Source organism: Sapajus apella, unplaced genomic scaffold (assembly GCF_009761245.1).
Source record: "Sapajus apella isolate SASKATOON/1434 unplaced genomic scaffold, GSC_monkey_1.0 scaffold133, whole genome shotgun sequence".
NCBI classification, from domain to species: Eukaryota; Metazoa; Chordata; class Mammalia; order Primates; family Cebidae; genus Sapajus; species Sapajus apella.
In genome coordinates, this window is record NW_022437073.1 from 3,230,684 (window position 1) to 3,254,690 (window position 24,007).

At 32.4% G+C, this 24,007-nt stretch overlaps 1 protein-coding gene across 3 annotated transcripts in view; it reads right to left on the reverse strand.

Moving 5' to 3' along the window:
- Window positions 1–24,007, reverse strand: part of COL11A1 (collagen type XI alpha 1 chain) — a 213,456-nt gene that overhangs the window by 45,460 nt on the left and 143,989 nt on the right. For all 3 annotated transcript variants that reach the window (XM_032262929.1, XM_032262930.1, XM_032262931.1), the window contains 7 exons: window positions 18,114–18,221; window positions 12,812–12,919; window positions 11,495–11,548; window positions 7,558–7,611; window positions 6,951–7,058; window positions 2,407–2,460; window positions 893–946 (listed from right to left, as the gene is read on the reverse strand). In XM_032262929.1, the coding sequence (XP_032118820.1) occupies window positions 893–946; window positions 2,407–2,460; window positions 6,951–7,058; window positions 7,558–7,611; window positions 11,495–11,548; window positions 12,812–12,919; window positions 18,114–18,221 (540 nt within the window). The remainder of the gene's footprint in view (window positions 1–892; window positions 947–2,406; window positions 2,461–6,950; window positions 7,059–7,557; window positions 7,612–11,494; window positions 11,549–12,811; window positions 12,920–18,113; window positions 18,222–24,007) is intronic.

The window sequence follows — 24,007 nt, forward strand, 5'->3', positions numbered from 1 at the left end:
ATAATTTCAATTTCTCTGCCAATGGAATAGTCAGATTGGTTTTAGGTGATGATTTTGTAGTGAATCAAAATTATGACCCTGGTTAAGAATTACATAATCCAGGCAAGAAACAAACACTTTATAACATCTTTTAGCTTTTAAATTACCTAAGAAGAATTAATATCTAAAAAATCATTTAATTCCTCTGTTTCTAATTTATTTTTACTCAGTTCTGGCCTGCCAGAATTAAAAGTAGGTATTAAAGAAGAATAAAGAAAATGAAGACCATAGAAATGAAGAAAATATAGACTTCTTCATTGTGAAAAGTTAGCCAGAAGAAGAAATATCATCAAAGCCATAGATCCACCAATGGTATCAATAAGATAAATTTGGCACTATATTTCAAAATCTTACAATATTGGAAGAATTTTTAAGCTTGGAGAATATCGTCTTTACACAATTGAGAGAAAACATTTTACATGATAAAGGGTGCACCTATTATGTACATATTGCTGTACCATTACATAGACTGAAAATACAAAATGAAAAACTTTTAGATAAAATCCGCTGTTAACAAGTGCATAAGAGTTATCATACACAAGGCACAGTCTAAGTATGTTGGTTTGAATAATGTGGTAATTACAATACACACAACATTATAACATTTCTCAGTAACCAGTAAATATATATTGAATGGAAAATGTGTACCTGTGTTATATTTGCCATGATTGATTCATTATAAATTCAATTTTTTTCCTTTTATAACGAAGTGAAAAGGTGACCTTGAGCTCTTAACCACTTAATATATACAGTAGTGTGATTATCTGCATTATAATTCACAGAGAGCATCTGCTATAAAATAATGACAACTAGATAACTTCAAAATAATTAACATCTATTTCACAGCTCTTACATCGGCTCCATTGGGACCTTGAGGGCCTCTTGGGCCTGGAGGACCAGGTGGACCCTGTAAGAGAGAAATATTGAGGTTTACGAAGACTAAATTCAAACATCTTTCCAACATTTTTATGACTAATAAAACTAAAAGAAGTTGAAGCCTGTAAAAGCTATAGTTAGTGAAGCATATCAAGGTTATAAGTCATCCTTGATGGATACAACATCATGTTAGCAAATGAGCCTTTACACATAGCTATGAGGAAATTAGGATTTCAGGAAAAACAATTTGATTAAAAAATGAGCCAAGAAAGTATACTGCTACTGTGTGATATAATATATTCACAATATAACTAGAAATATTTTATGCTAGAATGTATTACAACATAAAGCGAATGTAAATTTGGAAAAAGACATGGTGCTTGAGTAGATGTTGAATTAATTAACCAATAGAAGTATTTTTCGTGTATATGTATTTTAGCTTTTTTATGCCAACGCTTAGGTTCTATATGCTAGAATTGAAAATAAGAATAATTATTTAATTTCATCATAAAAAACAATTCTCTCTCCCAGCAGTGCATTAAAAGTAACTTGGAATAAATTTTATAAAATACTGATGCCAGAACCCCCTACCTCAAGGTTGTAATTAAATAGTCTACAGCGAATTTATTTTTCACTGTACATAAGTACATTTCACTGGACATTAGTGTTTTTAAAAGATCTCAGTTTATTCTAATGCTATGATTGAAAAGCTTTTCTATTATTATCTATTACCACTTAATTAGGAAGAATGTATCAATGATTCAGGAACCAGGGTAATCATATCTAGAAAGGAACTTGCTATGTATCTAATACTGCTTGGAAGTGTGAATCAGTTATTTGAATCAGCAAAGTTTTCATGCATTTCTTACATCTAGATTTATTAATGATAAGGATCATTTCAAAGAATATAATAGATTTGAGAGTAATTCCTAAGGAGAATAAAACCTAAAGAGACTGTTAGGTTTTCAAAGCATTAAGATTTCAAGACGTGTATTCTGAAGGAAGTGAAAACTAAGGGCAATGTTGAAGGAAAAAGACACTTAAGACATGCGGGCATTACATTTCATTATGGATTTCAATAACCTTTGCTAATTATTTTCTTATCTCAGGTAGTACTTCATAAACAATTATATGTATTTCAAATTTTCAGTTCAGGCTTTAGAGAACCAGAACCAATAAATGCAAATAATTATGTCATTGCATTCTAATTAAGACAGAATTCCTTATTAAATTAAGAATTTGTTTTGAAGTACAGTTAATTTTTTATTCTGTATAAATTGCTAATTATCTGAATCTTGTGTGAATATTATCTGTTCTTTACCTGCTCCAAATCTAAGTCCAGAGCCAAAGACTAAGAAATAACTAAAGCATGGCAGTTGCTTACGTACAATAACATATACATAGAAATGAAAGAACACATAATAATGTACAAACCAGTGACTGCCATATATATGGTACATACACATCAAATGCCAAAAAATACAAACTTACCATGGGACCGACATCCCCATTTTCACCTTTTTCACCAGGTGGGCCTGGCAGACCCTAAGAAAATATGGTAGAAAAATAATAAAAGCCACTCATGTATTTAAAAAGACATGTTTGGTCAATTTCTAAGATAAAATCAAGTGTAAAATTCAATAAGAACATGAAAATTAAGATTCAGAGACTAATATTTGTTAAAACACTTATTATACAAGTGTTGACCACACACAATCAAATCTTACACCTGCATTTATAAATAAAATTTGTTTGGTATAATATTATATTGTTTATTTTTGTTACAACAGCTAAATATATAATTTGAACTGGGAATTTATGAGCCACCAGCTATTTGCTCAGTCCTATACAAATAATACATAGAACTTCCCTGGTACAGATTTATGGAAACTCTTATCCCAAAATATTTTAGAATATGATTTGTTTATACTTAGGTACCAGTTTGGTAAACTAAATATTCCAATATATTTCAAAAGCTATAAATATCTTCTGCAGTTTTGACCTGTTTATCAATTCTGAATCTTACAAATCAGTGAGCCCATGAAACCTACCAAATTATACCTTTAAAAATTCTCCCAAATCTATTTCGGTTGTATTCAATGTATTCACTGCAACTGCTATTAAAGAGAGGATCTGTGTTACAGTATGAAGGAAGACAGAAAAATCACATTTAAATTTCATCTGTCTATGTCTTTAGGGGAAATTGTTTTACTTCTTGACTACTTACTTGATCTTCCCAAAAATTATCCCATGCAGATAACTTTTATTTTCTTTTGATGTCACAACAATACTTTGTACATACTTCAATTGTACATTTATAAACTTTCTCATGTTACTTCCGTGTAGATTTATAGTCATGAGCTGCTTTGGGGCATGAATTCATCAGTAATCTTTCAGGTGTCAACTGTTTAGAAACTATCAGAGGGCCAATCAAAAACTAAAATTACATAAAAATGCTTGTTAAATGAATGAATTTTTAAAAAATAAACTAACAGGAAGAGCTACACTCAACAAAATGTTTCTTGCTAACAGTAACTATGATACTGAAAAACCTGTCATTCCAAAAGTTTAATCTTAGGAAAAAGAACTAAAGAAATTCAGAATTATGTGACTACTAATGTGACACTAATACTCTAAACATGAATGGCATATATGATAAATAAAAAATACAAATGAATATGCATGGTATAACTTTAACCGTATAATATGTTTGTAGAATAGTTGTGCTAATTATAGGACAGAAACAGCAAACAGAGTAACCATTTCTAATATTGTAGGATTATGAATTTTCTTTCATTTTTTAAGGTTTTTGGTGTATATTTATATATTAATACATCTTATATATATTATACATAATTAATTTTAAATGTATAATATTTTAGATGTAATCTGTTTTAGACATAAAAATACAATGTTAAAGCTCTAAATAACTGCTAATACTTTAATGATACTAATAACTTCTTGACACTGCACTGCAATTGCTGAATATTATTTGACCATGAGCCACCGTGAAACTATATTTTACTTAATGCTCCCTAACCATGCACATGTAAAGTAGTTGAAACATGAGTTTCAAAAAGCAATATTTAGCCTTTTGCATAGATGATAGCCTTTAATATTTTCATTCTATTTTACCTTATCCTGTTCTATTTCATTTTTTTAATGATGGTAATGATCCACAAAATTGTTTTTATAACCTGCTAAATCCACGACTTTCAGTTTGTAAAGAGAGTTTATAAAGTTTATAAATAATTCCTGAATATTTATACATTCGTTTAATTGTGGAATATATTCATTTTTATGAGGAAATCTTAGTTACTAATTTGTAATGAAAAATATGTACTGGAATTTTGTTTTTTCCTCAAATGTCAGTAAGATGTCTAAGAAAAGAGACTGCTATATATACTTCCCAAACTATTACTATCATCTGATGATTGTTTCTAGAATTATAAGTGAAGTTATGGAAGAAAAAGACAGATAGCATTTGCCAGATTTTATTTACTTAAAAATTACTTGTAGCAGATTGCAAAATTTTAGATTCTAAGGCAATTAACTTCAGAAATTCAAATTCTGAATTTGAATTTGACAGAATACATAAACTTAAATTCTTAAACATGCATTATATTTTAACACAGTTGAAAAAAATATTTAACACCATTTTCTTCAATAGTACACACTGCAACTTAAACATAATTAAGTTTCCATAAACACCATAAATTAAAAATTACATTCCTTATTTTTGTCCCGGTTTTTATACCATTTTAGGGTAGAGTGCATCTAATTTAATATTCCTAAATTGAAAGGTATGTCAATATTAGTTCACAAATTTTATTATCTATTACAAACCCAGTTGTGCATTTTCGTCTTTTCTTTATGCATATAATTATTTTTATTAGGTCAATAAAAATATCTCAATAGAAAAAATTAAATATTCATTTCTGTTTAAGTTAGATCATAGTTTGTATAAAGACAGAAAATTATTTTTATTACAATTAATGGAGATATAATAAGTCAAATTCTCTTGTTGCAGGGATCTAAACATGCTGAAAGGCACTCTAGGGTTAATCAGTTCTTATGAAATGTCCTACCTTTCTCCAAGGAGGTAATTTATGCATAGAGAGATTCTGTTTTAAGGTCTGTCAATTTAAATTCATTTCCACTTAAATGATGAGTCAAAAAATGAATTTAGGCCAAGAATATACACATTCCCTCTTCACATGTGTATGTGTGTATGTATTCTTCATATGCAGATGATAGTAAATGTCAGGTTGAAAAATCAAGACATTTAACCTGAATATTAGATTATTGTTACTTATGTCTATTGTAATTGCTAACATCTATTCTGCCAAGAAGACTCAATTAAAGGAGGCAGATGCATTGCAAACATGTTAATTACATTAGCATCATTCAGTTTCCTGATTTAAAGAAGTAGCTGTGGGAAAATATAATCACATTTTTTAAATGAATTGATTTCTTGAGTCACCCTCATCAAAGAGCACATTTCTTACTTTGTGGAAATGAAGATGAAAATTTTATTGACTATTTTATAAATATAATCTACACGACACCTTCTTTAATCATAAGAACTGTTTCTAAATTACAGCTTTATAGGATTCAGAATAATTAGTCAAATAAAAAAAGAAAATGAATAGTAATGTATCCATTGACAATCTAATTTTAATGCCTTGTTGCTTTTAAATATGTGTTATCACACATATTGATATATGGTACTTATGACTGTTTATGTAAAATTGTCTAACAAGTATAACTGAGTTAAACATGGCAGATATGAAAGTGAAATTTTTGCACTTTCCAAGTTTAAAAATAAATATTTTGATCTTAAAATAAAATGAAACATTTAAAAAACCATATTCTTGGATAAACATCCATTAAGTGTTTTAACAGAAACAGTTCATTATATTGTGTTTATAATGCAATTTGTATAATTATGCACATAGTATGCTATTTAATATCATAACCAATAATTTTATAATTATATTTATAAAAATAAAGGTACAAATTGTTTATGTAAATTCAATTTACATATACGTTTCTTCAACTTAATACATTTCTAGGTTCAGTGAACTAGATGACTTGATTTACCATTTCTAATACTGATAATACACCGTAAGTTACTCTCATGTGGTACCTTAACATCATTTAAGACAAAATGTTATAATCTTTCCATGGGTCATTAGGCAGAGATAGAATGAGCAAGTGGAAGAAAAAGCTTAATGCTTCCAAAGTTTGTAGGAAGCAGTAAACATCAAGTGGAAGGTGAAAAACAACCCAGAATAGAAGATGCCTGCTCTGGAATATTTTCTCTAAGAGTCCTACTGTAAGACATATTTGAACAGAACCTTCCCGGCCTATAACATTCAACAATTTAATGTTTCTTTTCCTGGATATGCTTCATAAAATTAAAATTATAATTATAAAATGGTAATCTATCTTAAATGATCAACTGACTTTTAATTTGTTTATTTTACCTATTATTGTTTAACACGTGCTGTTGGCAGTTACTATTGGCAGGATGACATTTCTCAAAATGGTTTTTATTTTTTTTAGCCATCTTGAAAGTAAAGAGTCATAGGTAGAGTTTCTCCAGGGATCCATCCCTGTCTGCCTAAGAATCTGTGTGCCTCCTATTGCTATCCATCTGAAGGATTAACTTATCTTGTTATGAGTCTTGTGAAAGAACTCTTCTAATATCTTACTTTCAAGTATCAGACTTAGGTAAGGTTATAGTTCATTTTCCAAACAAAATGGGAGTGAAGAAAGAAGGAGTGATACCTAAGGTGGGGCTGAAGATACTCCAAATCAGGGACAAAGGTTGATACACATTCAGGAGAATTCATCACACATGATAAAAATGTTTTCAAGTTCAGCTAAATAAAATAATCTTTATGGCTAAACATTGCACACAAGGTCCTTCATAGAAAACAAGAAAAAAAAATACTTTGTTTTACATCCACCAGAAAGCCTGGTGAAAAGTAAGTAGAAATGATGGAGTACACAATGACAGAGCATCTTACCTGAAGACCTATTGGACCAGGCGGTCCAGGGAAGCCTCTGGCGCCCTCATCACCTTTTTGCCCAAACATCCCCTGCTGTCCTCTAGGACCTGGTTCACCATCACCTCCCTAGAGAAGAGAAAGAAAAATTATCACAAACTAGAAAAAATCATTATGATATGAGTCATTAAAAAAATGTGGCAATTTCCAATTTAATCAAAGCAGATATATTTTAAAATAGCCAAATGAAAAATAGACTAAATTCCCATTATCCGCTCCAATATACTATTGTTTGTTTTGCTTACTCTCTTTGCTTCTGGATTATGACTGATTTTGATTTGATCATTTATACAAAGGGGTAAAAAAGCTGTCTAATAATGGAAATAATTATCTGAGTGTATTACATATTAAGGACTTCTCAACTAATTATCACTTATTTTCAATTGAAGTTATGTTTCGTTTCTAAGAATCAGCCTGGTTAGCTATATTTGAAAATTTAAATTTGATTTAATGCCAAACATACAAACAAAACTTATTACTCCACAAAATTGACTGGTTATGGGACAGTATATAAATTTAATCAGGTAGCTGTAAGGATTTAGATTTGCTGAAAAAGTGGAATACTTACAGCAATTCCAGGGGCACCAACTGGTCCTTGAAGACCTGGGGGACCAGGAGGACCCTGCAGTGAGACAAAAATAACTAATTTTTAAAGAGAAGCCAGCTATATGAACTCAGCTATATGAAGCAAAATATTTAGCCTACCAATATCAAACATCTCAACACTCCTTTGGAAAAAAGAAGCATCACATAGAATTCTTTTGCATTTAGTGCAATCATTATTTATTTTACTCCTTGACAGTCAAACTTTCACATTTGAAATTAATTGTAAGTTGACATTTATTGAAAGCACTCTCATCTGTAATGCTGTGAATTTTCAAGACCGATTTCTATGCTAACATAAATCATGTTGCAAGATTCACATTTGAAAATTTTCAAAGTATCAGATTTCTTTAATGAAATAAATATGATTAGGAAAGAGCTCATGAAAAATTGTCTATACACTATCTTCTGAGGGAACATCAGAATTCTGAGGCTTCCATATAGATAGAATATAGTGATATATGAAAATTTAGAATTTTCACAAATGCATATACACATGCAAACTCAATGTTATATATTAAGTACACCAGAACCTCCTATTTTGAGCAGTAGATTTAATAAAGGCATTATGAGTTTTACATGCATTGACGCTTCTTCAGTGTCTCATTTTCTTACATTAATAACTGGTCAGGCAATATAAAAGATTCAGGCATTAAAGAAATAAAAGGGTCATTGAACTGTATTGTTCTGTATCACAACTACTCCTTGTGGGGGAACTGCTAAAGCAAGATTCTGAAAATCTGGTTCATGGGCCACTGGGAGTTCTTGAGACCCTTTCAGAATTCTGCTAGTTCATAACTCTTCTCATAACAACAGCAAGGCATTTTTTGTCTTTTATACTATGTAGACTTTTGCATCAGTGATGCAAAATCCATGGTGAATAAAATTGCTGGTAACTTAGGACTAATATGTCTGTAGCTACCATTTGTAATAGAATTCATTGTATTTTATCACAATATACTCTTCGTCAACACAAAAATGGCTGTTCCATCTAAGAATGTCTTAGATGTAATTGTATTGATGAGACTTTGAAAATTATTAATATTATTAAACATTGACCTTGAATATGCGTCTTTTCATACTCATTTGACAAATAGAAAACATACATAAAGCATTTTTGCCTCATGCTGAAGTACAGTGCCTTTCTCAAAAAAAAAACTTGGATTATAGTTTGAGATGCAGGCTGAACTTTTACATGGAACACTAAGTTTTACATGAAGCACCATTTTTACTTGAAGGAGCAGCTGACAGAAAAACTATGACTATAAATAATCATAGTTACAAATAATAACTGTGATTATAAATAATCATAGTTATAAATAATAACTATGATTTTGGCAGATGTTATTCAAAATAAAAGAAGTCTTGGATTTCAAAGAAAACAACTGACAGTATTTACTGTCAATAATGTTTTAACTTTAAAGCAAGAATTAGAATTTTGGAAATCTCCCATCTGCCATTGCAGGCTTTATATCTTCCCAATCTGAAAGTATTTTCCTATGATACTGATATTGCATAAAGCATTGTGTCAATACTTTGAAGACCTTATCCAGTAAACCAATAATTTCCAAATGATCAATGAAGAATATTACAAATTTATGTATGAAAAAGAGTCATTAAAGTGCAAGATAGAGCAGTGGAATATAATGTATAGCACAAAAAGCTCACCGTTGTCATTTCAGATTCTGTTGTGCAATTGACCTTTAATAAAAACTATCACTTAGAAAATTTCTTTGTAAAACCAAATAATATTCAAAATTATCTGAAAAGGTATTGAAAATGCTCCTCCCTTTTAAAAGGCATATTTATGTGAGCCTGGATTTTCTTCATACTTTCAACCAAAAAAGCATGTAGCCACAAGCTAAACTAGATATGAGAATAGAGCTTCTATTAAACTAGACAAAACAAATGTAACAATGCTACTCTTGGGATTATATATTTTTATTTGGATAAATATAGCTATTTTTTATTAAAAGTGCTTTGGGCTTATTATTCTTAATTTTAAAGGAATCAATACATAAATATTTAAAACCTATCAGTTTTAATTCATGTAATAGTAATCCACATAGACAAAAGCTTTATGGGCTCCTCAAAAACCTTTCAGAGTACACAGGGGTCCTGAGGCAAAACTATTTGAGATTTGCTGGCCTCAATAATGGCCCTGTAGTCATTTTACCACAGCTTTTAAGGAGTAAACAAAACTTTAAAATGTGGCATAGTGTATAAGGTAATCTACCGTATAAGATAGTCTAATTAAATCAATAGTATTTATTTATCATTAGGAAATCTAAATGGAATCTAAAGTAATTTACTGCTATCCTTTGGATATGGTTTGTCCCCACTAAAACTCATGTTGAAATTTAATTCCCAATGTTGGAGTTGGGTTCTAAAAGTGGATCCATCAGGACTGGCTGCATAATGATTGAGTTCTTGCTTTGGGGAGACTGAATTGGTACTTGAAGGAATGAACTAGTTCCCATGAAAGAGGGTTGTTTTAAAATCAGCACTCCTGTGGGGTCTGGTCCATTTTTATTCAGGCCTGCTTCCCCTTTGAACTTCTCTGCCATGTTTTGACACAGTGCAAAGGCCCTCATCATAATCCAAGCCAGCCCCAGGCTTCTTAGTACAACCTGCTGAACTGTAAGCCAAATAACCCTATTTTCCTTGTAAATTACCAGCCCTGGCTATTCCTTTATAGCAACACAAAACAGACTAAGACAGACACCAAAATACATTTTGTAAATTTATAGTCAATACTCACTGCACCAAACATATGCAGCCAGTTTTCTGTACACAATTTCTTGCCATAATTTTATAGCATAGATCCAGAGTATCACTGCTATCACCTATTTATTTATGTTTTGTTATACTGGATATAAAAATGAACTCAGAGCCTGTTATGCATTAAATACTACAATTATTACTGCAAGCTCTTTTTATTTTAATTCTAGAGTTTTCTTTTTAGTTAGAAAACTTCATCTCATAAGACTTTGGTAACTCTTCAGTTTAGATTGAATCAATTCTAACAGAAACCTCCTTTCAGTTATGTGTTGAAGTAGGAAGTAATTCCAACCCTAAAAGCATCAGACTGATGGATCACAAAATAGAACCAAATTGGTCTGTTAGAAACAAATTGCTGTGGATAATGTATAAACTACTAAACTAGGTGAAAAAAAATACTTGAAGGACATATCTCTGTACTCCCTCAATTTATGTTTCTATTAGAGAGCAAATATATGAACGCTTAAAGGAGAAAAAAAGTGAAAATAAAGAATTTAAATAATAATGTCCATTGATATTCTTTAGAGAGTATAAATTAGTAAGGAAGTGCTGAAGCATATGAAAGTATCATCATCTAATATGTTTTATTTAAGAAGGAGGACATTTTTAAAATACATAATTTAAAGAGAATGTAAACTGGTAATGACTAAAGAATAACATAAAGATAAGAGCGAACACACCATGTGACTGAGAAATGAAAATTATTTTGAAGTTTTATGATTTAAAGAAAAAATTATAGAATAAGTGTTTATAACATATGGGAGTGAGTTATCAATTTGTATACAGGTAGAACATAACAATGATATTAATTTTGGTAAATACATGTATGTATAATTTCTCATAATCATACAAAAAAGATTATTTCATTATTTTACTCTTCCATTTGCTATAGCAGAGTTGTAAATAATGGCCTAAAATGATCATACTTTACTTAATCACAGAAATAGAAAACTTCACAGAAATATGTAAAATTATAGAATTATATAACTGCAGAAGTAACATAGTATTGATATTATAAGTTTTAGCTAGAAAAGTAAGTAGGACTATATAAAAATATCAATGGTAAATTGTAAAAGGTGTTAAATAAATAATGATCTCTCAATAAGAAGTAGGAAACTCACATTTTCTCCTTTGTCACCTTTGCTGCCTTTTTGTCCTGGTTCACCAATTTCACCCTGTAATTGAAAAATTTGAGTTAGAGTTTATCTCTAACATGCCATTGCATTGTCTTAATTATCATCAAACAGTTAAATTTTATGTTTAATATAATTACATGCTAGTGTGTAATGTCACTGTTTAAAATGCAAAATCTTAGGTTCCCTCTGCTTCTAGCTTTCTAGTATTGACTAATATGTTAAAGACAAGTCAATTTAACTTCAAAGAGTACTACAACTAAATTTACAATTAAAAAATCAATTTTGTCTTAAATATTACCTGTGTAAACTGATAACGGAAGTATACTGATTTATAAAATCTATAATTACACATTAATCAAAAATTACTAGCCAGGCACTGGGTCTTATTCCTATAATCCTAGCATTTTGGAAGTTTGAGGTGAAAGGTTAGCTTGGGTCCTGGAGTTTGAGATCTGCCTAGGAGGCATAATGATACCCCTATCCTACAAAAAAAAAAAAAAAAAAAAAAAGTTTAAAAAAAGTTAGGTGCACATGATGAGGCATGTCTGTAGTCTCAGCTACTTGGGAAGCTGAGGTGGGAAGGTCGCTTGAACCCAGGAGGTTGAGAAGGTAGTGTGCCATGTTGTGCCACTGCATTCCAGCCTGGGTAACAAAGCAAGATTCCATCTCTCAAAAAAAGTAAAAAATAAAAATAAAAACAAACAAATAAAATAATAACAAAAAATAATTTTCTGCTAATTTTCCAAATGTTAAAATGATGCACATCATCGGAGTGCTGGTTTACAAATTTTTAAATACTATTTTAAAGTAATATAATAATATATTAAATTAAAACATTTAATACACAGCCATACATTGGAATCAGGAGCTTAGAGTCTGTACTTACATGTTGGTAAATATTAACAGGATTATCAAGTAAATATGTAACTCGTTCTTAACTTTTATTGTGCAATATCCAAGGCATGAGAGTTAAAGATATACATGTTATTAATTATTTTTTATTTTATATTGATTTCAGAAGGATATTTTAAAAAATAAATAAATTTTGACATCTACTAGTTTTTCTCACTACCATTGTTCTTTTAATTGATTTTCATGTTTATGTATCACATGCTATTTTATGGAATAAACACTCATTCTGAACCTCTTAAATAAAACTTTTGAGCATATGAAAAAATCTGTGTGAAACTTTGAAAAAGGTAACCTTTCCTCTGGCACCTAATCATAAAGATTAATTCTAGAATTCTTGAAAAAAATTAAGCTTTGTCACAGGATCTACTAAAGTGAATAATGAATACCAACCTTGTCTCCGTCTTCCCCAGGGGAGCCAGCGGGACCAGCTGGCCCTGGGAGACCAACAGGACCTTGAACTCCATCTCTCCCTGCAGGCCCTTGGGGACCTTTTTCTCCCTGTATTGAATATCCAACGATCATTAATTTTACAGTTTTGGAGTGCAGCTACAGGAGTAATAATCTAGCTTCTATATTTGACAAGGCAAATTGTTTATTGTTTTTTAGAAAATCATTTTAAAGAATAAATGATACATGATCCCTACCTTCATTTGTGACTAAGAATACTATTCTTTTAAAATCACTTATGACTCTTAGGCTGTGGTCCACAAACATAATTAGGAACCAACTTAGAATTTTTCTTTCAAACATGCAAGTATTATATATTGACAAATCAGATTCCCTGATGCTTGCAAAACTTTGTTGAACCTCTACTCCTTTTCCTTAGTGCCACTGAAAGAGCAATGGGTATTAGGCTTTAGAAATTGTAAAACACACTTGCTCATATGTCCCACTTTGCAACATGTTTTATATGTTTCACATGTAACTTTCTTATTTTTAAGAAAGGTTTTAAGAATGTTCCTAGATTTTGATATTTTCAATCACTGTCATTTTTATGGAATTAAAATGAGAAGACTTAGCTTTTTCTGTGTTTGTTTTGGTTCTCCTGATTTTTGAAAATGGTATTACTTTCACGTTTAAATTTATCTATATTGTGCAATATTTTAAAAACTGCCTAGATAATGAACACAATTTCTATTTCCAATAAAACATCTTTTCATAGTTGAAAATAAATTATATTCTAAAAGTCAAAATTTCAACAGTTTTGCACACGACAACATTCTTAATTGCATTCAGAGTTCCTGTCTGTCCTGTTACACAAGCTGGGACTCTACAAGTCATTGGGTTTTGCCTTTTCATTACACCACTTTCCCTCACTTCCCTTACCATCTCCTGCTCCTTTAAAATGACTTAGTTTTACATATTTTATCTCTTAATTATCTCTTGAATATATTTACTTCCTCTCCACCACCGACATCTTATTCTAAAATACTGGTATCCTTGTTCTGAGCTACTGAAAAAACCTCCTGTCTTTTCCCATATGTATTCTTACTTCCTTACAATCTATTCATCACACTGCATCCAGAAAGCCAATCAGATCATGTTACCTACATTCTTAGGTCAATTTACTTGTTTACTTTTCCTAAGATAAAGACTTCATTGCTTTGTGCAGTCTACCATGATCTAGCTCCAGCTACCTGCCCAAACATATCTCGCTTCCCCTATACCTTGCTCTCTGCATTCCAAACCTTCTATACCTTTTTTCTCAGTCCCTTAAAGCTGATGCCATGCCCCTTTCTGTGGCATGGCCTGAGCACATTTTATTCCTCTGGCCTGGAAGGCCCCTAGGAGAACTCTTTGCATATTAACCTGTACTCACACCCACAACTTTTATTACAATTCACAAAATCCATCACTCCTTCCTCAATAGCTCATTTAGGTATTTATTCTCGGTTTATTGTTTCATCCTTTTTTATGGCAGCTCTGATTCACACACGGATGGCAATGATAACACTACTACTAATAATAATGACTACTCTGAATATTTATCACAACTTATCACAATTCTGAAAAGTGATTTAGAACTATAATTTTATCTAGTCCTCACAAAATACTGTGATTATCTTCTTTTCAGAGACGAGAAAACAGAGGTTTTGATGTTAAACAACTTAATCCATATCATGAGCTAAATAAATGATAGGGCTAGCTCCCAACCCACTTCTGGTTGTCTCCAAGTAGGCAACTTTAGTGTACTCTAATTTCTTTAACTCCTTAACTCTTCCAATGATTATTTCCTTATTATTGATAAAGTAGATAAATGTATGCACCACCCAATAATAATAATAATAATGAGGCAATACATTCAACCCTATTAGTACTTCCACCAACCGCTCAATTTTCTTTGGGTTCCATGCCCTGCTTGAGGTGATTTACATGCCCCTACACCACTCCTCTATAGTCCACTTTTTCTTTTTGAATCAATTTAGAATTAACCTAAAGCTATAAATGCCCAGCAGGTAAAATCCCGGCTTCTTTATTCGTTTGTCTTTTGTATTTCACTATTCTTGGTCTTGTACAACATACACCAAAAGGGGACTCTTTTATCTCTTGTTCTGTTTGATGGCATGCCTCTGGAGACACACACACACACACACACACACACACACACACACACACACATACACACACCCCATAGACAATTTTTCTCTCTTACCAGATGCTTTCAGAACTTACACCCATTATAATTCTCAATTAAGATTGAGTCCAGACTTCTGTTTTCCTCCCTCAACATCACATCACACAGTAAACCAGTAATATGCTTTTAAACATAACTCTTACTTTAAATGACTCCCAGATTTACAATCCTGGCACTGATTATTTTCTCTGCAATTATACACACACACATGGTAGAAATTGTAAATAAGTATTTAGAGCACATTTTTCCTAAAATATCAAACTGCTATTGCCTAATTCAGTTATAGTTAGTGCACTGACTTCACTGTGTTTTAGATCTAGCTTCCCCCACAATTTCTACAATTGTCCCCCAAATAGATTCGTAGTTAAAATAGCTTCTTATCTGTAATTCCGGCATCCAGTAACTAATTGATAGGTTTCTATAAGAGTCATTTTCCCTATCAAAATTTTCTATCAATGCAATTAAGTTGGAAGAATTTTTAGCTCCTTTCTTCTTACCTGTTTTCCAGACCCACCTCCTGGAGTTTCTAATCTAGCTAATTAAGATAGGGATGCTAATTAGGACATTTCTCCATTCCAGGAAGCAGTGTTGATAGGTGGGTGGACCCAGGGCTTATCTTTCACAGGGCCCATTTTGTCTTTTCTTTAATATAAGTGTAAACCTGCGGATAATTGTATGAAATTTTTATAACACATTGGGGTCAGTTGGGGGGAAATAGGGGAGGGACGGTGGGGGGTGGGGAGCTAGGGAGAGATAGCAAGGGGAGTGATGCCAGATGTAGGTGATGGGGAGGAAGGCAGCAAATCACACTGCCACGTGTGTACCTATGCAACAATCTTGCATGTTCTTCACATGTACCTCAAAACCTAAAATGCAATAAAATAAATAAATGGGAAAAAAAAAGAAATTTTTATAACACAAGCTGCTCAACAAATGTAAGATCTAAAATTTTATACTTGCGAAGAGGTAGAAGTAAAAGGCTAGATCTAACATGTTGCCAAACATTTTCATCAGTTTTTACTAAACCTCTGCATGGATATTTATGACTACTTTCACTGAACACTCTTATTACCACTTTATGCTACTGTCCCTAAGCAGACCCCTCCTTCAAAAATATGATTCTAAGCATACAGTGTCTACCCTTAGTTATTCTAAATAGCTAATTTTGGCTAATAGAAAATGGAAGGAACATCCTGGAGTTGTTGTCCTTGGTTGGGGTAACTGAAAGAGGATAGATAAGCAAGGCATGCTCTTTCACCTTTCTAAGTTATGACATCACCAATTATCAACAAAACCCAGGTCTGAACTCTGCCTCTTACAAAGGCTCCTGTCAATACTTCTCCATCTGTCTCACCCAATCAATTTCTTATTATCAATTTCGCTGCTTTTTCATGTTCTGATCTTTATTTCAATAATTTACTTATTCTTCATAAAGCCAAGGTATTTATCCACCTTAAAACCTACCATTCATTATATTACCTTCACAGAAATCTTGATTTATTTAATTAGTATAATCTCAATTTGTATAAAAAAACAATTTATATCTAATTTCTCTGTATGCATTCTTTAGTGTATTGTGCAAAATATGTGTTTCCTCTATTTAAAAGTTAATTTGCATTAAAGGACCTGAATTCATTTTCTATGTTCTCCCCGTACATCATACGCTATAAAATATATTTTCTTAAGAAAAATTCTCAGTATATTAAAAATGCTTTTTCTTTCACCTAAAAGTTCTATCTGCAGGTGGAATGGCCCCATTCCAACACTCTTATTCTTTCTGAAAGGTAATGGATTACAGGAAACAAATACATATATATTTTTATTTGTGAACTGCTACAGTTTGAATGTGTCACCAAAAGAGCATGTGTTGGAAACTTAATTCCCCATGCAAAAGTGTTGAGGAGTGGGGCATAACGAAAGCTGATTAGGCAAAGTGAAATTAATTAATGCTGTATTGCATTAGCGGGTTCATTACAACAAGGGGAAGTTGTCAACTTTTTACTCTCTCTCTCTCTAGCCTTCTCTTCGTCCTTCTACCATGGGATGATGTGGCAAGAAGTCCTTTGGCAGATGTGACCCTACTATCTTGGACTTTCCATCCACCAGAACCATGAGACAACACATTTCTGTTTGTTTTAAATTACCCAGTCTGTGATATTCTGTTATAACTGCACAAAATGGTCTAAAACAGAAACATTGGAATTGTATCACAGAGTAGTCAGAGAAAATGCATAAATAATGAAAGCAAAACAACTTGCTAAAACTGAAGTCTTAGTAATAGAGAAATATTTTTTAATATAAGCTTAAGCTTAATTTTATATATCAACACTTACCAGTATACTAAAATATTGAACTTATATTTTTGTGTATCAGAGCCAACACTTTTTAGCTACATTTACCAAATCAGTTTGAGTTTTAATCTTGCAGGAAGAGAGAATCATTTAAAAGAACTACAATCATATCAAAACTATGAACAAAAATAGACATGAAATCTTAACAAATAAACCTAAATCTATTGAGTAGAATAGAGTCCATAGTCACGTAAATATAAAATGTATAAAATGCTAAAATCCAGTAAATATTAGATGAAATAATTGGTCAGATATTCCCCATCTCACTCACTGGTGATTAAATCTCAAATTACATGAGAAGGGCAGCTACTTTCTATGGGTTTCATTTACAGACTAAGGAAACGCTTGAAATTGAATTTGTATTACAACAGGTGTAAAAAGTTCACACTCTTCTAATATAAAGCAGCAAGGCATAGTGTTGATAAAAAACTCACATTTAAAAAAAAAAAAAGCAAAATGAGAAGCATTTCACATTAATAATATCCAACTCCATCACAGGTATTAGGGTTTCATAAAGTGTAGAAAAATGTCATCTCATTTAATTGAATTTGAAATTCAATTATTTATATACAAGCTAGTGTGTTTATATGCCAGACACATATGCAGAGAGAATGTAGTGGTGTATGAAAAGCTAATATTCTTGAATAAAAAGTGATAACTTATACAGGGTAGCAGCATAATATATTTTCTCCTAGACATTACTTACAGGAGCACCTTTCTCTCCAGCTGGACCAGGAGGACCCTGAGGTCCCGGGCGTCCTGGTAAACCAATTGGGCCAGCTGTACCTGCTGACCCACGTTCTCCTGGTGAGCCCTAGTACACAAGAAAATAAATATTTCATTAATAAAGAATAATTAAATAAGAACCATTGTGGAAGACAGTGTGGCAATTCCTCAAGGACCTAGAAATAGAAATTCCATTTGGCCCAGCAATCCCATTACTGGGTATATATCCAAAGGATTATAAATCGTTCTATTATAGAGACACATACACATGTATGTTCACTGCAGCACTGTTTATAATAGGAAAGCCTTGGAACCAACCCAAATGCTCATCAATGACAGACTGGACAGGGAAAATGTGGCACATATACACCACGGAATACTATGCAGCCATAAAAAAACGATGAGTTCATGTTCTTTGTAGGAACATGGATGAAACTGGAAACCATCATTCTCAGCAAACTGACACAAGAACAGAAAATCAAACACCACATGTTCTTACTCATAGGTGAATGTTGAACAATGAGAACACATGGACAGAGGGAGCGGAGCATCATATGCTGAGGTCTGTCGAGGGGGGGCTAGGGGAGGGACAGTAGGCAGTTGGGGAGGGATAACATGGGGAGAAATGCCAGATATAGGTGATAGGGATGGAGGCAGCAACCCACACTGCCATGTATGTACCTATGCAACAATGCTGCATATGCTTCACTTGTACCCCAGAACCTAAAGTGCAATTATATATATATCACTTACTTAACAATAACTTCTTACAGTCTAGTAAATTATGTTAAAGTAATATTTAGAGCTCAGACAATTTTAAGATCTCAAAGAGGAACAGTTGTATCCACTATTTGAGATATCAATTTCCAGCCCCAATATTAAGCATAGGTGTTGAAGTTAGAAAATATTGATGAGATGAAAAAATACTGCAAAATTAGATGTATTTAATACTTATTTAGTTTCTTTTTTCATTTAAGTGTCCATAATTGAGCACAATGTTTTCTAAATCATATGTCTAATAACCTCCTACCCAAATTTCTCCCTGTATTATAATGAATTGGTAGAATACAATCCCTAGATTAGTGTTTCTTGAAGTTATTTCTGGGCACTTCAAATTTGCTGAATCAATATTTCAAAATCCAAAAAATGGGTTCAAAAATCTTTACACTAAGCTACACATATAATTTTTTACCTAATAACATTTGACAATCACTATCCTAAAGTTTGGACATTTTCACATAGAATAAGCCCTTAATTTAATCTTAGAGTTCAGTAGGACCATTGGGTCTTATGAACACTGATGAGATAATTTGAATCGATTAGGATTTTTAACTGAGTTTCAAGAAAGATGTTATGTTTTCAACTGGTTTTCTTTTTTAAAAAACCTCATGTATATATATATAGCTTTTTGAAAAATAATCAGATATTACCTTTGTAGTGATTATCTGTACTAACAATTTAAGAAAACATTATTAAAACAAGAATGAAAGAAATGCAAACATATATACTAAGTTATGTAAAGCTCAAATATATTCAATCTATTGCTACTTCCAATTTTAGTTAATAAAAGATAACAAAAATTTTGTCTTTAGATTCTCAGAGGTGATTAAATTATAATTTGTCTTTTTATTTATAAATAAATATAAATATTTATAAATATTTTACTGTAAGTAAAAATTGGAAAATGTAAGTGTAGTATTTTTCCTTAATAATTAATATACTTAATAACATCATTTCAAATTTCATAGAGAAAATGATTTATAATAGCAGGAAAAGATATTACTTTAACACGTTTTCTACTATTATATTTCTCATATATTAGAAACCATTTTATGCTTTCATTACTTATTTATTTTTATTTGATTTATTTATTTTTTTGAGACAGAGTCTTTCTCTGTCATCAGGCTGTAGTGCAGTGGCACGATCTTGGCTCACTGCAAACTCTGCCTTCCGGGTTCAGGCAATTCTCCAGCCTCAGCCTCCCAAATAGCTGGAACTATAGGCGCATGTCACCATGCTGGGCTAATTTTTTGTATTTTTAGTAGAGACAGGGCTTCACCATGTTAGCAAGGATGGTCTCGATCTCCTGACATAATCCACCCACCTCAGCCTCCCAAAGTGCTGGGATTACAGGCATGAGCCACCACCCTCAGCCGAAATCATTTTATTATACAAATATGCATTATTGACTTTGATCTAATTTGTATTTTTATTAATTAGGAAACTAATTACATGTGATAAAAAATGGTAATCATACCAACAACTTGTATCAACATAGTGCTTTACAATTTACAAATCAGTTTAAGTTTCATCTTATTTTATTCTCCGGGTAGTTGACAGAGCTGCTATAGCATCTCAGTTTTAAAAATGAGGGATCTCTGGTTCCAAGAATTTAACCATCCTTCCCAGGATCATATAACTCTACTCTGATTTCTTGACAAAGCCACCCATTGCTTCTTTTTAATGAGGATATCAATGTTTGTAATTACGGGGTATTTTAAACTTAGGGGATAAAAATAATTTGGAGAGACATTGGTAAAAATATCGCTAAAGAAATTGTGAAATTTGAGCTTCATATAAACAAAAGTGGAATTTCTGAGCTATAAGAAAGTAATTTAATAATATTAAAATATTTTATGAAAAAAATAGCCAACCACAAGTTGAATGACTGTTAACTAGGTAACAGGCTCCTGGTGAATGATTCTGGAAGGCAGTGCAGAAGAAAAAAAGAACAGAGTCCTCTTAAGGTTGTACATTCACAATAAGAAACCCAAAGAGTAAAAAGAACACAAATCATTGCCTCTAATTATTTGAGAAGATGGTCAGGAAGAAAGAAAAACGAATGGGAGGTGTGTAAGAAAAGTAAGAAGAACAAGGCCTATAAATTGAGAGGAATGCAAAGGTATCTCTTGAATTACAGAGGAAAGAAAAAGTTCAGTAATAAAAGCACTCCTTTTGGTAACAGAAACACATTAACAGAAGGTGCAACTAGGGTTATTCTATTCAGGTTAAAATTAATACCATTAAAGAGAAATCTCCACTAATTTGCAAAGCTAATTTATTGAGAATCAATGTACATACAAGGTGACTACATTACATTTTTGTTTAGTATCTCACTTGCAAACCTCAGGAAAGGATTGCTACCCATTGGTTTTATCAAATCTAGAATAAGCATTCAGTTTAACTCCTGCAGTATTTTATTTGTAATTGGCTATATAAAAAGAGGTACAATTTTGATTTGTCAGGCCATAAAATTTTCCTCTCTTTAATCCTGTTTAAATCCCAACTGTTCAAAGACTACCCTAGGAAGATATCACACTAGACTGTGGTAAAGTTGGTGAATACTAGACTAGAATTAAAAAAGGGGAGAATCGGTAAAAGTTGGAAGTCCATTTTAAGAGAATTTACTAACTTCCAATTATTAAATCTATGAATTAACAATTATTGTGCTAAGTACTTTCCATATGTGATACAATTTTATTGCTATATGACTTGTGTATTTTTAAGTTAAAGGCCATAGACTCAAGGTCTCTGTGCCCTAATTCATTATCAAGATTTTTCCAACAATACTTAACAGTTTATAAATGGTGAAAACAAAACTTCCTTGACTCATTGTACCCATAAAACTCATGGGTACAATGAATTGTGCTAAGTTGTAATACATGGAAGAAATATAGCCATTTAAGGACCACTTCTACCAGAACAGCTCACATAGGTTGAACATTCTTTAAAACAAAACAAAACAAAACAAAAAAAACTTAAAGGAACTGATGAAATGTTCATCTCATTTATCCAAATAGCCATTCTCCATCATTCATTTAGTTTATTTGACCTTTGTTACCCAAGTCATTAGAATCTCTGCTCTTGGCTGGGCACTGTGTCTCATGCCTGTAATCTCAGCAGTTTGGGAGGCCAAGGTGAGTGAGCAGATTGCTTGAGGCCAGGAGTTCAGGACCTGCACAACATGGTGAAACCCCCTCTCTGATAAAACTACAAAATTTATCTAGGTATAGTGGCATGTAGCTATAGTTTCAGCTACTCAGGACTGGAGGGTCACCTGAGCCCGGGGAGGTCAAGGCTGTAGTGAGCTGTGATCATACTGCTGCACTCCAGCCTAGGTGACAGAGCAGGACTCTGTCTCGAAACAAGTAAAAAAGAATCTGTCTTTGTCACTATTGTTTATAAGTTCATTTGAAATTTTCATCAACAACAAAGAACTGCTTTCAGTTTTGGTAATTTTCAACACATTTCACTGGAGACACCATGGTACTTTTTCACCATGCTTCACTCCTGACTGAAAGTTAAATATTTTTTTCTTACCTATGCTGAACTCTGATACAGTATGGGTTTCTGCACCATTTTTGAACATGTACTTATCCTCAGTCATCCCAGAAAAATACTCAACTCACACAGTTATAATTTTTTTTTTACTTTATATTTTAGCATTCTACTTTGAACATTATTTTCTCCTAAAATATCACATCTCTCACTGTCCATCTGACACAATATGTCCATTTTTACCCTTGAATATTTGGTCACACTTAACTTCTGACATGGAAAGTCTTTTATATTTTCCTATGCTATTAAAACTCCAGCCTTTTTTTTTCACCCAGATCAATAACCATCTGATATGATTAGCCTTTGTGTCCCCACCGAAATCTCATCTTGCTTTGTAATCTCCATAATCCTCATAATCCCCACTTGTCAAGGGAGGGATTAGGTGAGAACAATTGAATTATGGGGGCAGTTTCCCCCATGCTATTCTCATGGCAGTGAGTGAGTTCTCAGGAGATCTGATTTTTATTAAGGGCTCTTCCCCCTTTGCTCCGCACCTCTTCCTGCTTACTTGTGAAGAAGGTACCTTGCTTCCCCTTTGCCTTCTGCCATGATAGTAAGTTTCCTCAGCCTTCCCCAGCCATGTTGAACTGTGAATCAATTAAATCTCTTTCCTTTATAAATTACAGCAATCCCATTACTGAGTATATATCCAAAGGATTATAAATCGTTCTACTATAAGGACACGTGCACATGAATGTTCATTGCAGCACTGTTTACAATAGCAAAGACCCGGAACCAACCCAAATGCCCACCGATGATAGACTGGACAGGGAAAATGTGGCACATATACACCATGGAATATTATGCAGCCATCAAAAACGATGAGTTTGTGTCCTTTGTAGGGACATGGATGAACCTGGAAACCATCATTCTCAGCAAACTGACACAAGAGCAGAAGATCAAACACCGCATGTTCTCACTCATAGGCGGGTGTTGAACAATGAGAACACATGGACACAGGGAGGGGAGCACTACACACTGGGGTCAGTTGGGGGGAAATAGGGGAGGGACGGTGGAGGGTGGGGAGTTGGGGAGAGATAGCATGGGGAGAGATGCCAGATGTAGGTGATGGGGAGGAAGGCAGCAAATTACACTGCCACGTGTGTACCTATGCAACAATCTTGCATGTTCTTCACATGTACCCCAAAACCTAAAATGCAATAAAATAAATGGAAATAAATAAATAAGATGACTTGAAAAAAAAATTACTCAGTCTCAGGTAGTTATTTTATAGCAGTATGAAAATGGACTAATATACCATCTTATCAAAGAATTGTATTTTTCTCAGAATTAGAAGCATGAGATCCTTCAAAGTACTTCTTTTACACTCTCATAGTACACTAGGTTCTCTACCATTATTTTTGGACTGAATGCAGCACTTGGCACTAAATTCTGAGTAGTAAATATCTCCATGGTCTCTTAATTCATATTACCAAAGAATAAAATATTGACTGTATGCATTAAATAACTAATGTATTTGTGTTTTTATTATGTATGCAAACATGCTGAACATGTTAAAAATTTAGGCTTTAAATG